Genomic DNA, 15972 nt, shown 5'->3' with positions numbered 1-15972 from the left:
TGCTTACCCGTCACCTGCTGAGGCCCTGCTTGGCTATCGTATCTAAACTGAACCTCCCACACCCTCTGGCACTTACTGTTTCATTTTTGCCCATAGCACCTGTCACCACTCGACCTACTGTATATTTTTCTCATTTGGTTATCTCATTTGGTGTCTGTCTTTTCAAACTAGAAGATGAACAGGAGGGAGCTCCCTCTGGTTCTCAGCTGTATCCCCAGCAAATAGATCTTGCCTGGCATAGAGGACTCAGTAACTACTGGTTGAAATAATGGATGGAAAAATAAGGAGTAAAGGAGTGAGCCAAGGATTTAAAGGGGAATGGCTTAGGGGTGGGGTTGGGCCAAGGGAGTGTGCGATTGGAGGAAGCTGGTCACTCGCGGCTGTCGCCCTACACCATCTAAGGAGGCTGTCGGAGCGGGGTGCAGAGTTTCCATAGGTGGTGGGAGTCCAGGGGGCTTTCCTTCCTGGCTGCACAGAGCTCCTGTGCTGCAGAGCACAGGGACCAAGAGGCTGGTGCAGAGGCCCATGGCGGGTGTTTAGCTCCTGGACGGGTCTGGTCTTGGGCTCAGGGAGGTTCGCACAATTTCAAGCTCCCTCTCTCTGCTGAGGGTCTCTGAGGCCACCCTGAACCCCCTTCATTGTTTCCTTCTTCCTCCCCCAGCTGGTTGAGGCCCTGGACCTGTTTGAGAGGCAGATGCTGAAGGAGGAGCGACTCCAGCCCCTTGAGTGCAACTACACGGTGCTGATTGGGGGCTGTGGGCGGGCTGGCTACCTGAAGAAGGCTTTCCGGCTCTACAATGATGTGAGTGCGGGTATGCGGGGGGCAGGGGCAGGACTCTAAAGAGCATGGGTTTAGGGACCAAAAAGCTGGGTGCTGATTCTGAATGTGTCGCCTGCTAGCGCACGACTCTGGGCAGATGATTTAACCTTGGCCTCAGGTTCATCGTCTGTAAATGGAGGTGATCTCGGGTAATTCCATGAGATCACGTGGGAAGCCCTCCAGCATCGGCCTCTTCTTTTTCCCTTGCCTCGTTTGTTTGTGTTCCTTTTCTCTCACCACCACCACCACCAGCGAACACTCCCGCTCACACGTGCACCTTTCTTTCAAAATCGGTCCCTTTTTTATGTTTTCAAAGTTGGTCCTTTGAAAAGGGCTTTTATTCTCTTGGAACATGGTTTTACTTTACATTCACCACTGATGACCTTCTTTCTGTTCCTGATCCAGCCCAGGTTCTCATACTGGCTCCTTCAATCTGTGACGTTTTCTGAGGGTCCTTGTTTTTCACGGTCTTGACAGTTCTGAGTAGTGGGGGTGGGGCCCCTGAAACGTGCTGTAGTCTGGCCGGTGCTGGTCTGGGGGTCTCTTCTACCCAACCTTTTCAGGGTGACAGCAGCTTTCCTAACCTGCCCACACGGTTCAGTTAGGAAGCATTGCAGTGGGGCTTTGATTGCTACCTCCCACCCTTTCCCAGAGTAGAGCCATCCCAGGCCCCTTAACAGCCAGGGTGACCTGGTTGGCGGGAGGGTGAGAGCGTCAGGAAGACCCTGCTTAAAGCACCTCAGGCTGCGGGTGAGCTGATGAGCACCCCGGGGAGGGTCGTTGGTGTAACGGATGCAGGATCAGTTCTCAGAGTCCCTCTGGCTGAGTTGGGTTTGGAAAGCCGATGTGTCACTCAGCTCTGCCTTCGCGCAGGCCCGCTCCCAGGCCTGTTCAATGCAGTAACGGAGTCCCCTCTAGTGTCCTTTGGGTTCCTGTCGCCGGTGTGTCCAGCTGATCCTAGAGCTACCTGAGTTTCTCCCCTTCTCCACAGATGAAAAAGCGGGGCCTGGAGCCCTGCGATGCCACCTATACAGCCCTGTTCAATGTCTGCGCCGAGTCCCCCTGGAAGGACTCCGCTCTGCAGAGTGCCCTAAAGCTACGGCAGCAGCTCCAGGCCCGAAACTTCCAGCTCAACTTGAAAACATATCACGCCTTGCTGAAGGTGACCGCCAAGTGTGCAGACATCAGGATGTGCCTTGATGTGTTCAAGGTGGGGATGTCCTTCCTCCCTGCGGGTGATAGGTGTGCTTGCTCAGCTTGCAAGGAAGTGGGATAGGTGTGAGTTCACGCTGAAACAGCCTTATGGGAAGCAGGGAAGGCTCTAGGTCACCACAACCAAACCTCAGGAGAACCAGGGCGGTGTCAGGGCTCAGCCTGCCCTTGGCAGCCTAGTCCTCACACTCTTCCCTCAGGCATTTCTCTCTCTGTTCTTACCTTCTACCCAGAGTGACTTGACTGCTTTTCTCCCCACACAGAACAAGGTCCCACCTGCCCGTTCCAGGTTAGGGGACCAGAAGAACTGTCCAGGCACCGAGCAGCCTTTGGTCAGTCCTGGTCGGTTACCTTGAGAAAGCCTGCCCTGCTGGAGAGGCAGAATTATGGGGTGTGCAATTCAATTTCCAGTACAGGGGCTAAAAGTGACCACTGGGGTGTTCTTTGCAGAGGGGTGCACAGAAGTGAGAGGAGCAGCTGGGAGAGGGAGGAGGAGGAAGTGCAGGCAGCAGTTGGACAGCTCAGCTCAGGAGCTGGTTCTGAGTCAGCAGCTGGATTCAGGCTCCACCTCTTCACAGTGTGCAGACTTGGGCCTGCCCCAGGAATGTCTGTCCTGAGCCAGACCCAGAGGGCGGGTCTGGGCTCTGCCACAGGTTCCCAACAGGACCTCCTATCCCCTCCCTAGGAAATTGTTCAAAAAGGACATGCGGTCACAGAGGAGACCTTCAGTTACTTGCTCGTGAGCTGCATCCAGGACAAGAAGACAGGCTTCCGATATGCCCTGCAGGTCTGTCCTTCCTGCCTCTCTTGTGTCGTGCCCCCCACCCCCACCCCACCCCGGCTCCATGCCTCTGTGTCCGGTGCAAACATTGATCCTTCATGCATTTCTTGAGCTCCTGCTACTGCCCTGGGCTGGTGTTTTTATATTTGCCATATTTTGGTCTTCCCAGAGCACAGTGCTCCCTGCCCCACCTCATTGTACAGATGGCAGGGAGAGGAGGCCCTAGGAGGCAGGGGTGGCATGGCTGCTGAGAGTGAGGGCACAGCCAGCTCATGGTCTCCTACTCTGCTCGGCTGCCTTCTGTGCAGCCGGCCTGCATCTACCAAGCGTATGGTCCTTGCAGCTCATCAGCTTGGGGTACTTGCTCAATCAAATCCCACAGCCACCCCTCAGCCTCTCTGCAGGGGAACTCCAGGAGTTGCATGTAGTTCTGGGAGATCTCACAGACAACATTGAGACATGCTGCTCTAATCTCACCTTGGATTCCCAGGAGGAACTCCACTCCTCACCTGGGTAGGCAGTATTAGCAGTGGTACCATAGCTGTTCTAGCTCCTCCAGGAGGAGAAGGACTGGCAGCTCACCTAGAGCCCTCCTACTTCAAGGGTAGCCCTCAGACCAGCAGCATCAACCTTATCTGGGACTTGCCAGGGTCACAGACCCCCGCTTTCACTCCCCCCCCCCCCCCCCCCATAACACACACACACTGCATCCAGATCAGCATTTCACAGGCTCTCCAGGCAATTGGTGCACACGGAGTTCAGGCCCGAGTGATCTGAGACTGCCTTGGACCAAATGCTTGCCGCACGTGCCCCCCCCCCCCCCCCCCATGCAGACTCGCTGGAAGGAGTGTCCACCGGCCATCCTCTGGCCATCAGCAAGCTTTATAGTGAAAACCAACCAAGGCCTGGTTCTTCCCTCTCCTTGGCCTAGATCTGTTCTGGTTAGAAACAGTCTGGAACACTAACAGCTATGCTCAGTGTCTTGCACTTATTAAACTGCTTGAGGTAGGCACCAGGAGCCTCGTTTTACAGATAAGGAAACTGAGGCTCCTTATGTAACTTGTCTTAGGTCCCTCAACCACTAAGCAGTGGAACTGGGACTGGAACTGAGGTTTGTCTGACTCTAGAGTCAGAATCCTGCCACCATGGGATAGGGTCTGTGTCCCTGCTGCAGCTCAGTCTGTCATCGTTCCCTGAGGAGGTGCCTGCCAAGACCCTTGCCCTCCTAAGACCCTTGCCCTCCTGCCTGGTGGATAGCAACTTTCTTGATAGATGTGCCCATCTGGGCCTGCCCAGCTCCTGCTGTTGGGGGCTGCACAGTGGTCCCTGGTGAGGGCAGAAGTCAGAGCTTCTGCCTGAGTGTGTGTGGCTTTCTCCTGAGCACAAGTGATGCCTGGAGCCCATGTGGTGCCCTCTTGGTATCAGTCACCCAGACATCCCAGCTTTTTGGAGAACACACAGCATACTAGACCCTGTGCTGGGGGGATGAAAATGAGCTCATTTCAAGAGGAAATGTGGCTGCCTAGGCCCACAACCTCGCTAAGTCCTCCACCACCCACACCTGCCTTATGCTCTCAAGTGTGAGAAAGCTGCCTGGGGCAAGGCACACAGTAGGCACTCAGGGAGTGCAGCTGAATCCAATCCTTAAGTCAGCCTAGACTCTTCCATAACTTAGCCTCTCTAGCCGTCCACCCCCAAGGGAGTACAGAGGTGGGCAGAGGCCGAGGGAGAAGTCTGTTCCCTGGTACGGGGACCCTGAGAGAGGGCAAAAGGATGAAACAGAACAGTTTTGGGGTGAGCTAGAGGGAAGGAGTGATACTCCCCTGAAGTTTCCCATAGAGTTCGCAGGTTCTTGCCCAGAGCCTGGAGTGGAGTCATACTCGGTCCTTCCTGCACCCTTTGTGTTTGCCAGCTGGTTGCTGGCTCAGTGCCTTCTCCCTGAGCGGGAGCCTGGAGCTGAGGCCTGTCTCTCCCTGGCAGGTGTGGAGGCAGATGCTGAGCCTGGGGCTCCGGCCAAGCCGGCATGGCTACAACCTGCTGTTGGGGGCAGCTCGGGACTGCGGCCTGGGGGACCCAGCAGTAGCCTCCGCGCTGCTCCTGAGACCCAGGGAAGAGATGGTGCTGCTCCAGCCCCGGGCAGGAGGGCGGCAGGCAAGGAGGAAAGCCCAGGCTGGGATGGCTGACAGCATGCCAGCCACGCTGCACGTGGACACCCTGGAGAGACAGCTGTTCCTGGAACCTTCTCAGGCACTTGAGAGGCCTCCAGAGCCTCAGGAGGCCAGAGTCCCCAGCAAAGCCCAGCCTGAGATGGAAACCAAAGTGGATCCTGACCACACCGTGGCCCTTGCCTCTGTGGTCTCAGAGCCGCCTCCCCGGGAGCTGGAGACTAACCTCCTGACCCTGGGGCCGGTCCCCCCGGCTGTGGTCTCCTTTGGGACCGTGACCACGTCGGCAGACAGGCTGGCTTTGATGGGGGGCCTGGAGGGCTTCCTGGGCAAGATGGCAGAGCACGGACTCCGGCCTGACATCAAGACCCTCACGCTTCTGGCCGAGGTGGTAGATCCTGGGAGCCCCGCAGAATCCTCACTGCTGACTGTCCTGGACACATACCAGGTGGAGGCCGATGTGACATTCTTCAACACTCTGATGAGGAAGAAGAGCAAGCTGGGTGATCTGGAGGGGGCAAAGGTGAGTGTGGAGGCAGGCACGGGACTCTGCTCTGGAGCCCTCCTTCCCCTTCCCTCCTCGGACCTTCCAGCTGTGGGACTGTGTTCCCTGCCAGCTGTGTCATCCATTTCCAGTCAGTGGGCAGACTGTCCAGAGCCCTTGTTCTGGGCATGGGCTCAGGTGAAAAGCTGGGAATCGAGCGAGCTACCTTCTCAGCCCTCTTCAAGGAGCTCACAGATTGGTGGCTGGTGGCTCCTGAGTATCCCTACCCTTCAGCCGCCCCACCTCACTGACTCACTCTTGCTCTGTGCCAGATGCTGTTCTAAGACTTCACATCCATTTGTTTCTTTACTGACCACACCCACTCCACTGATGAGGACACTGGGCCCTCCGTTCATATGGCATGTTTCTATGTGATGCCTTTTTTTGCAGAGTACTATCTGTGCACCTGTGAACATCAAAGATGACGAAGACACAGCCTCTGTATTGGGCTCACAGTGCAGAATGCACCTTTCTCCAGAGAAGCGACATATGATAGAGCCCCTCTGCAGGACCTTCTCTGGGTCAGCCAGCACTTGCCACGCTGTTGTTGGCATCTCCCTCCCTGGACCATGCGCCCCTAAGGCCTCTGGCACTCCATGGACATTGGAAGCCCAAGTGCAGGGATGGATGGCCAAGAGTAGAGAGAGACAGGAATATGAAGGGCATTCAGGGAGAAGGACGGCATATTGGAGACAGGCAAGCTAGAATGCGAGGTGGACTTGAAAAACAGCTGAATTCTTGGGAGGTGGCTACACAGGACCCTGGGCCCTTGAATAATGAGCTGAGGCCAGTGCCCAACGTGGCCAGCAGAGGGAGCCTGAGGCCTTGGAGCAAAGCTCTACCTCTCCTGTCTCCAGCATCCAGCCAAGGGCTTCGACAGACAGCTTTTGCTCGGGTTGGTGGGGTACAGCTTACGGTGATGCCATGTCTATTCCCGTAGGCACTGCTGCCAGTCCTGGCAAAGAGGAGAATTGTCCCTAACGTCCAGACATTCTGCAATTTGGCCATTGGGTGCCGTAAACCACAGGATGGTCTGCAGTTGCTGGCAGACATGAAGGTGAGTGAGCCCAGGCCTGGGCAGGACCCATGGTGCTGAGGAGCACTGGAGGTACTCAGGAGGAAATCTGGGTCGGGGGGAAGATGGGGTCCTCCCAAACCTCTGCAAGGTGTCCTTATAGAAAGCTGAATTATGGGGAGCTGGTTGGATAGAATAAATTGTGGGGATGGGGGCAGGGAGAGTGGGGTCATTCTAGCTTCAAGTGTAGAATGATCATTGGCCCAATATGGGAGAGAGTAGACTTCGGTGAGCTGCTGCAGGAATGGGCATTGAGAGCAGGGATGTTACAATCTTGAAAGCGGTGGCAGCGGGGTGAGATTGAGGAGTGGGGATAGGGCTTGGCCCGAACACTTTGGAGGATAGAGAGAGGGATGTAGAATTCTTGGGTGGGGGCTCAGGATCTAGTAAACCCACAGCCAAGAACTGAGGAGGTGGCCTCCTGCCCATGGTTTACTGCCTGAGTCCATTGATCTCTGAGAGCAATATTCTCTCTCCACGTTCTTCAGGACTGAGAGGGTAAGGTACTTAGCCATAAGGGATGGAGCCACAGAGTGGGGCATCTGTGCTTTCCTTTTGGAACCTGTGCTACAAGGTTCTGCCCTTCTTGTCCCTGATCACTAGTCTGCAGAGCAGGCTTAACTGGCAGGGTAACTCACCAAGTTGAATATGCAGCAGGCTTTTCCCCCGACAATCACCATCTTCTCGCTGATTGTATGTCTGTGATGTCCCAGAAGTCCCAGATGACCCCCAACACCCACATCTACAGCACCCTCATCAATGCGGCCCTCAAGAAGCTGGACTACACTTATCTCATCAACATCCTGAAGGACATGAGGCAGAACAGAGTCCCAGTGAATGAAGTCATCATCCGCCAACTGGAGTTTGCAGCCCAGTACCCACCCACCTTTGACCGGGTATGTGCCCCAAGCTCTAATGTGCCCGTGGTCACCTTAGCCAGGGCTACTCCCCACCCCTGGTTCTGGCCTTCTGGGATTGGTATTTCCTTGCTTTAAGTTGTCAGTGGCTACCCTTAGGAAAAATCCCTAACTCCTTAGGCCAGTGGTCGGCAAATTGTGGCTCGCGAGCCACATGTAGCTCTTTAAAGGCCAAGCTTAGGAGTACCCTAATTAAGTTAATAACAATGCACCTATCTACTGTGTTTCCCCGAAAATAAGACATCCTCCGAAAATAAGACCTAGTGCATGGAAAGATAAGACATCCCCTGAAAATAACAGTGCAACTTTGGGAGAAAAAATTAATATAAGACATGTCTTATTTTCAGGGAAACGGTATAAGTTTAAGTTTTAAAAATTTGGCTCTCAAAAGAAATTTCAATCGCTGTACTGTTGATATTTGGCTCTGTTGACTAATGAGTTTGCTGACCACTGCCTTAGGCCACAGCTTGCAAGTCCCTCTTCCACGTGGTTTTCATCTCAGGCCACTCTCCCCTTTGTTCACTGCCAGTCCAATTGTACTTGTCTTTTCTAGGTAGCACTAGCCTTTTTCCTACCTCAGGCTTTTCATTCTCTCTGCCTTAAATATACTCCCTCTGCTTTTTCACATACCTAGCTCCATCTCATTATGTGTAAGAGGCTCTTTCTCAGAGGATACTCAGCTGCCTCCCTTCTCATTACATAAAGCACTATTTCTTTTCACCATGTTTCACAGCTTATACTAGATGTGTGACTCTCACCTTCATGAAATTATAAGCCCTTAGAGGTGGAGACTGTCTCTGCCTTGCTCACCTGGATCCCTAGTGCCTGCCCTCTGCCTGTACCCAGTTGGACTATTGTCAAGTGAAAGGGGACGGCAGTAGGACAGTGATAGACTCTGTTCTGTAACGGCCATTTCTGTCTGCCGTTCTGAGGATATCAGAATATGAGGGTTCAGATTTTAGGCCTACTGAGGCAGACTGTGTGCCAGATTTAGCCTGGAGAAGCACCATCCCAATGGGTAGGGAGAAAAGTTGGCAAGGACACACCAAGCTCCACCATGGAGGCATGGGGTCAAGGACAGCTGTGCAGGTGCAATGCTTGAGTGCCATTGAAGGTTCAGGAAGAATTAGTGATAGCAGTGAAGAGTATGCCAGGAAGAGGACAAAGCTGTGTGCTTTTGAACAGTTGGTTTAGTCTTTTGTTGTTGTTTAGTTTCATCGATTTCTGAGTTCTTTATATATTCTGGATACTAGCTTTGTTGGTTGCATGTTGCCCATATCTAGTAAGTAGGTTGTCTCTTCACCCTGTGGTGTAGGGCCCACTAAGGTTGTCAGCAGTCCCCAGACCTAAGTACTTAAAGCTTAATTGTATTGAAATCATACATTCATACTGCCTTATGAGAGTGGACTTATTTCTGTTTGTGATTGAAAAGGTTTTACTTTATGTACTTTCAGGCTACATTAGATACATACAAGTTTAGAATAGTTAAATCTTTTCAATCAACTCTTTTATCATCATGTGCTAAGTATATCTCTGGTACTTTTGTTTGTCTATTCCTCCACCAGCCCTCTTTTGGTATCTGCCTGGTACACCTCATTTCTCCCCCTCTGTGGAGGCCACTGCAGCAGTGCTGATGACAGTCACCAGGGGGCAGTGGCTGTGCAGAGGTAGCAGCGCTGCGCAGACTGTGGAGGTAGAGTTGGTGGGACCTAGCGATTCTAGCTAGGGGCTGGAGTAACATCCTTGAGTATAGAACAACACATATTTAGGAAGGGCTGTTAGCAGATGGGGATTTGAGTCAGCCTTATGGTATAGCAACTTTGCTTTTCTACATTATACTCGGGTATTATCAACAGCTTTTGTGCCCTCTCCTTTCCACAGCTTCCCTGAGGCCTGAGCCAGCTGCTGTGGTTTGAGATTAGCTGTAGGTAGTGATGCAGTGATTCTAATTGTGGCTCCTCTGAATCCTCGAATCCATGCTTTTCAATTACAGTACAAAGGGAAAAACACCTACTTGGAGAAGATTGATGGCTTTCGAGCTTATTATAAGCAGTGGCTGAAAATGATGCCCGCAGAGGAAGCCCCCCACCCATGGCAGAAGTTCCGGACCAAGCCCAGCGGGGACCAAGCCCCTGTCTGTGAGGCTGATGTGGACAGAGGCCATGGGGGCAGGTGATGAGGAGGCCCAGGGGATCTCTATCCAGCAGAACTGGCACAAAGTGCACAGCCTCACAGTGCTTTGTGGGAACTTCAGGAGTCCCTTTTGTAGTAAAGACACATGAACATGCTGGTGTAGCCTCAAGCATGAGGACAAGGACTGGCCAGAGTAAGAATTGCAGCATTTTGTATAAAGATAAATGCTGGGCCCAGGGTGCCTGACAGGATCCCAGCATGGGTTGGGCCACTTTGGCCCATCATCTCAGGCCATCCTCACCTGAGGCTGTCTTCCCCAGTGAACTTGATCATGGTCACATGAGGTGGTCAGGATTGAGTCCCAGTGGCCCTGGTGCTCTCCCACTGGGCTCTGTAAAGAACTATTGCAGGGCCTCAAGGTTTAAAAGTTTTATTTCTACAAATCACAGCTGATGAACATCAAAGCCTTCACACACAGAGACCATGCTCCAACTCGGTCCTGTGGCACTGCTCTGCCAGAAGAGCTGCTATCAGAAAGGGGGGGTGTCACGACAGGCAGAAACCTGAGAAGTCCAAAGTCCTGGGTGCAAAGGGGTCAGGGCCCAAGGGCCTCAGCCCGAGCAGCCCCGGCAGCCGCAGTGTGTGCACTCAATGATCCGGCCCTGCAACAGAAGACAGAGAGACACTGCACCCAACCATATGCCGCACCCCAACCCCCCACCACCCACACATGTAGTCACTCGCTATAGGGCACTCCTCAGAAACTCCTCTATGACAGTTCTGGATGACAAAAATTCAGTTCCCGCGTGAAAATGGAAACAGCTGCTGTTGACACTGAAGTTACAACTCATTGTACTTTTAATTTAAGCTAATTAAACACATTTGGGGGAAAATCTGTGTGACTCTTGTTAATCTGCAAAGTGAGCATGACGTACCCTATAAGCTGGGGAGGGGGGGGGGAGAGAGAGTAGGATTCCTACTGTTCAGGGGTCTCGGGTCCTCTGGGCTGGGGAACCTTCCAGTAGGCCATGGGGAGAGAATGGTATTCTGTACAGCAGCACAAGTCTTTTCTCCCAGGCCAGGGGCCTGACCAGTAGACAGAAGACCTCAAAGCAGTGGTTATATTTTCCCCCCTCTTTTTGGAGTAAGATCCTTACCTAAGCAAATACAATCTGATGGTGAAGCCAAACTAAATCCAAAGCAGGCTCTGTTCTGGCCATAAGGCTGGGGCAGACACTGACATGCAATCTGGTGGATAGGGACTCCTGCCGCTCTACCCCCAGAAAACTAACACCCAGAACCTTCCCTTGGGGAGGCAGCCCTCGTTCACTTTCCACTGCTCAGAATGCTGTTCCTTTGACTTTCCAGACGACTCAGGGAGACAGCTGCCTACTAATCTAAAGCCCTGGCCCAGAGCTGAAACTACAAACTGTAACTGGTCTGCAGAGTAAAGGTCCCTGTAGTGACTGTGGAAGACCAACCCAGAAGGCGAAAAATCTGGATTCAGTTCCCAACTGGACCCACAACTGTCAGCTAAGGGGCTGCATTCAAAGGCCATAATGGCCAACATCCCAGTAACTCCTCTGTCTCCTGTAGCCCCATTTCAGAGGGGCTTGTGCTCTCAGCTCAGTTACTGCATACCAGCACTATTTCTGAGGTTTGGAATTCAAAAGTTCTGACAGAAGAAATAGTGTAATTGAAGTGCCGAGGCCTGGAAAATAACAGCTGAAGAGTGAGTACTACTGACTGGCTCACCCTTCCCTGACTCTGTCCTCCCAACCACCATAAAGCAGGTGTTATTACTCCCATTTTGTAAGCGAGGAATTCAATAACTTGCTCCAAGATGGAGTTAAGACTGCCCCCAGACAAAGCAAATACAATTACTGCCAAACTGCCTAGATGGCTTCCTGAATCGAGGATGGGGGTGGGAGGGAATGGCCAGCAGGACATCCAGCAACCAAATTATTTCCAGCCCCCCAAAAGTATAAGCTCTTGGTGTCAACTAGGACAGAATTCTGAAATGAAAGTGACATCAAATACAATAGTCACTCATTATAGGGATAGACATTACCACTTCCAGCTTGCTTTTGGGAACCCGGCAAATGCAATTCGTCCCAAAATTGGTGTCTCGTGTCTGGATGCACCGCAGGCAGCATAAGTTTTCATAACCCTGCTTTTTCCACTTTGCAATCAGGTTTTTGTCTGCATAGCCTTCTCTAATACAATATTCATATAGTTCTGTCAAAAAGATCAGAAAAGGGCATCAAATCATGGTATACAAAGCTTGCCCTACCCCTGGCCCATCACTACTCTTCGTTAAATAGAATATCCAACATTGCCCCCACCCCATTTTTTAGTGGTAAGAAAAATCATGAAACTTGCTGAGGTTGCTATAATAGAGCCATTACTTAAATAAGTCTCAAAGCTACTCAAGTTAGAAAGGCTAAGAGAGAATCTAGTCAATTACCTCTGCTTATGGCTTTCCGCTTATAGAAGAGGTCAAAAATATAGCGGGTTTTCTGGTGGTGGATCCTGAAGATAGGCCACAGAGACTCCACTTTCCTCTTTCCCTCATGAGGTTCTGTTTCAGCTGGGGAGAAAAAGGTGTTTGATTTATTTTGACAAGCAGGGTTACTCTGCACAGGATATAGTGGTGTGTTTTGTTTTTAAATAAGCAGGTATAACGAAGAAATCCTACTTTATACCCACTAGGGTAGCTACAATAAAAAATGAGGAACAATTAAAAAAAGACAAAAAGTAGTGAGGATGTGGAGAAATCGGGATCCTCACATGCTGCTGCTGGGAATGTAAACTAGTGCAGCCTGGTTGGAAAACAATCTGGCAGTTCCTTAGGAAGATAAACAGAGTTACCATATGACTTAGCAATTCTACTCCTGAGTACGTATATACCGAAGAGAATCAAACACACATGCACACAAAAACTTTTATGTGAATGTTCACAGAAGCATTATTCACAATAGCCACAAAGTAGGAACAATTCCAGTGTCCATCAACTAATAAACAGATAAAATGTAAACCATCAATGGAATACAACCTATATATATATATATAAAAGACTGAGTGACCAACCATCCGACCAGTACATATGACGCACACTGGCAACTTAAAAGTACCGTAAACGCTGACTCGCGCACGTGCGATACATATAAAGATCTCACTGGCCCCGATCTAGACAGACAGGAATAGTCCTACCTGAACCCGCTTTGGGACGTGGTCAGTTATATGCTGCTTTTTCTCGAGTTCAAAGAACATGTGACGATAAAGTTAAAGTTGTAAATATTTCATCACAAGGGAAATTAGTTAAGCACTCGTAAAGTGTTTTTACTCTTAATGTGGTATAATCTACCCAGCAAAGCTATCACTCAGAATCGAAGGTCAGATAAAGAGCTTCACTAATAAACAAAAGCTAAAGGAGTTCATCAACACCAAACCAGAATTATATGAATTGCTGAAGGGGGTTCTTTCAGAAGAGAAAGTAAACAAAGAAAAATCTGATGAACAATAGTAACTGTTGAATATAATAGAAGCAGAGGTATGGAAGGGGAGTGAACTGACGATTCTTGGGGAAAAGGGGGGAGGGGGGGCATGGGAAGAGACTGAACATAAACTGTGCACCTATGGATGAGGACAATGGGGAGAGGGGAAAGGGCAGAGGGCGGGGTGGGAACCTGGTGGAGGAGAGCAATGGTGGGGGGAAAAAAAGGAACATTTGTAATAATATGAACAATAAAAACTTATTAAAAATATATATATCCAATCAAAATAGTAATTATAGGTAAACTATTTGATCTATATTCCCTAAAACTTTTATATTAAAATTGGCCCAAAAATTTCTTGAGGCCCCTTTCATTAGTGTTATCTTACTTTCTGACACTTATTTCACTCTTATGACTTAGTAAGCAAACAAATCAAATCACTGTCTGGAGGCCACAGTAGTACCCTCTCCCTTTGATTTAAGCCTGGCCCACAGAGACATCTAAGCCTGTCTCTTGGATGCAGCTGATCCAGACAGGAACTCCCCAACTCACCTTCTCTCATCTTTTGATCTAATTCATCCAGTGTTGGTTCAATCAACTCCCAGCCGTCTGGGGGAGCCTTCCGGCTTCTCTTGACTTTAGGCATTTTCCCCCACAAGATAATTTGCAAAGATCTAGGAGGGAAAATTAAATGAATTAGTTTCTGAGCCTCAGATCACCAAAAGGTCCTTCACCAGCCTCCACTGTGTGTGTTGGCTTCACTAACTCTGTTATCTAATCTGTAAAATGGGGATAATAGAACTTATGGGGTCATTGTGAAGACTGAACTATAACTGCACGTAACATGCCTGGCTTTTAATGTGTTTTTTTTCTTTTCTTTCTGTTACCATTAACTGACACCAACTATTAGCCTGTCCCTGTACAATATATTGGGAACATAGAACAAAGAATAAGACACAATCTCGGTCCCTGAGAAGGTGACATTCTAGCAAGGAGATAGAAAGTAAAAAGGCAATTACAAAAAGTGTGACAACTGGTTGAGGGAGCTGAGAGGATGAGTGTTTAAAAAGGAAAAGGAGCCCTGGCCTCTGTGGCTAAGTTGGTTGGAGCCACATCCTGCATACCAGGTCTCGGGCTTGATTCCCGGCCAGGGCACCTATCTATGTTGTGAGTTCAATCCCTGGTCTAGGCACATACAATGTAAGTCTCTCATATCAATGTCTCTCTCTCTCTCTAAAAAAACAATAATTAATTTTATAATTTTAAAAAAAAGGGATAAAGGCCATGTAAAATAAAAGTACCTCAAGGCTACTTCCAAAGACTGTAACTGAAAGATCTCTCTTTTCTAGCTCTATCAATTACTCTGCGACTTTGGGGAGGTCACATTCCCACTCTGGTATTCAGTCTCATCTGTAAAATGAGGGCAGTGGGTGAGCTGGTTTGTCAACATCTCTTTTTAAACTAAACAAACATACTACATAGAGGCAAATCATGTAAAGGTCATATAATAGTCCAGCCCAAATGTAAATAAATAGTAAAGAAATATTTTCGAACCTCATAGCATATACTAGATAGCAAAGAGAATTCAAGTTACCTCTTACCTTTTTTAAAAAATATATTTTATATTGATTTTTTTTTTTTTTTTACAGAGAGGAAGGGAGAAGGTTAGAGAGTTAGAAACATCAATGAGAGAGAAATATCGATCAGCTGCCTCCTGCACACCCCCTACTGGGGATGTGCCTGCAACCAAGGTACATGCCCTTGAGCGGAATCGAACCTGGGACCCTTCAATCCGCAGGCCAACGCTCTATCCACTGAGCCAAACCGGTTAGGGCTACTTCTTACCTTTAAGCAAAGCAGATTCTCCTCTCCCAAATTCATTCAGTCCCTCCCTTCTGTCCAGTCCTTGACAGCTTACAAAGCCCCCTCCACACCCCACAGCTTCCTTTCTGGAATTTCCCCTAACAACCACACAGGAATTAAACTCCACAAGGTTTACTAAAGTCAAGGTCGCACAGCCTGGAACTGACAGCGTATGACTGATTGGAAGCTCGGGACTCCCAAACCCGCGATCTTTGCACTTGTTTCTCCTACACTTGAAATTAAAGAAGGGTGGCATCTGGTTCCTGCCCCGGCGCCCAACGGCCGGGAGAACCGCTCTGCAATCACCCGGGGAAATTCAAGGGCCCTGGCCCAGCCTGGGAGTCAAGAGGAGGCCTCTCAAGGCAGGTAACGGGTAGGAGATAAACTAAACCAAGAAGAGGTGCCGGGAGGTATAAGAGAAGTAGCAGCGCTCGGCAGAGGCGGGAGGTGGAAGGACTTTCGGAAGAAAGGAGGGAAGACGATACAACAAGAGTTGGAGGAAAGGTTCACAAAGACAGCATCTGAACCGGGCTTACAAGAACAAGTAGGTTTTTACAAAAACAAAACAAAACACGTTCTTGGCAGAGAAAAAAAAGCTTGTGTAGGGGGGGAGAGGGGGGAGGATGGAAACAAGAGAACTCCCAAATCTCCCAGCCTCTCCGTAACTCACCCCCATCTCCAGAGGCCCGAACCCGTCCCAGTCCAGCCGCCCAGAACGCCCTCTAGGCCAGCGCAGACCTCCAATCCCCGGCCCGCCTTTACCAAGACACTCGAGAACAGAGAAAAACACCCACCTCTAGTGCTGTCAGGTAGCCGAGCCACTCTCCCAGAGATGCAGAAGACAGGGAAACAACAGCAGCCCGCGGCGTAGTAGCCGTCGCTTCTGTTCCCGTCCACTTCCGCTTCCAGGTTATCCTTTCAGGATGAGGTCCTCGCGGAGCCCCGCCCCACCTCGCGCAAATATT

The 15972-nt window shown here is 50.3% G+C and overlaps 2 protein-coding genes and 1 long non-coding RNA gene across 7 annotated transcripts in view; 2 read left to right on the top strand and 1 right to left on the bottom strand.

Annotated features, from left to right (window-relative positions):
* Positions 1-10534, top strand: part of LOC118703252 — a 17220-nt gene extending 6686 nt beyond the window's left edge. The window contains exon 3 of the long non-coding RNA XR_004982965.2: positions 10384-10534. This is a non-coding gene — a long non-coding RNA (uncharacterized LOC118703252). The remainder of the gene's footprint in view (positions 1-10383) is intronic.
* LOC118703226 (pentatricopeptide repeat-containing protein 1, mitochondrial) overlaps positions 1-10534 on the top strand; it is a 13925-nt gene extending 3391 nt beyond the window's left edge. For 3 of the 4 annotated variants that reach the window (XM_036409982.2, XM_045571626.1, XM_045571625.1), the window contains exons 3-9: positions 662-802; positions 1812-2030; positions 2718-2819; positions 4794-5501; positions 6463-6579; positions 7311-7493; positions 9508-10534. In XM_036409982.2, the coding sequence (XP_036265875.1) occupies positions 662-802; positions 1812-2030; positions 2718-2819; positions 4794-5501; positions 6463-6579; positions 7311-7493; positions 9508-9690 (1653 nt within the window). In that variant the 3' untranslated portion in view covers positions 9691-10534. The remainder of the gene's footprint in view (positions 1-661; positions 803-1811; positions 2031-2717; positions 2820-4793; positions 5502-6462; positions 6580-7310; positions 7494-9507) is intronic. The other variant, XM_045571627.1, reaches the window with a different exon arrangement.
* On the bottom strand, positions 10064-15950 carry BUD31 (BUD31 homolog). 2 transcript variants are annotated; one of them, XM_036410060.2, is made up of 5 exons: positions 15802-15950; positions 13697-13818; positions 12115-12237; positions 11719-11885; positions 10064-10309 (listed from the first exon to the last, which is right to left on the bottom strand). In XM_036410060.2, the coding sequence occupies exons 2-5, from the start codon at positions 13788-13790 to the stop codon at positions 10259-10261; spliced, it is 435 nt and encodes a 144-aa protein (XP_036265953.1). In that variant the 5' UTR covers positions 13791-13818; positions 15802-15950; the 3' UTR covers positions 10064-10258. The 2 variants fall into 2 exon arrangements, with proteins under 2 accessions (XP_036265953.1, XP_036265954.1); XM_036410061.2 differs by lacking the exon at positions 15802-15950 and adding an exon at positions 14446-14556.
* Between the last annotated feature and the right edge of the window lie 22 nt (positions 15951-15972).

The sequence above is a fragment of the Pipistrellus kuhlii genome, unplaced genomic scaffold (assembly GCF_014108245.1).
Source record: "Pipistrellus kuhlii isolate mPipKuh1 unplaced genomic scaffold, mPipKuh1.p scaffold_m20_p_4, whole genome shotgun sequence".
Classification (NCBI taxonomy): Eukaryota; Metazoa; Chordata; class Mammalia; order Chiroptera; family Vespertilionidae; genus Pipistrellus; species Pipistrellus kuhlii.
This window is presented reverse-complemented; position numbering and strand designations above follow the sequence as displayed.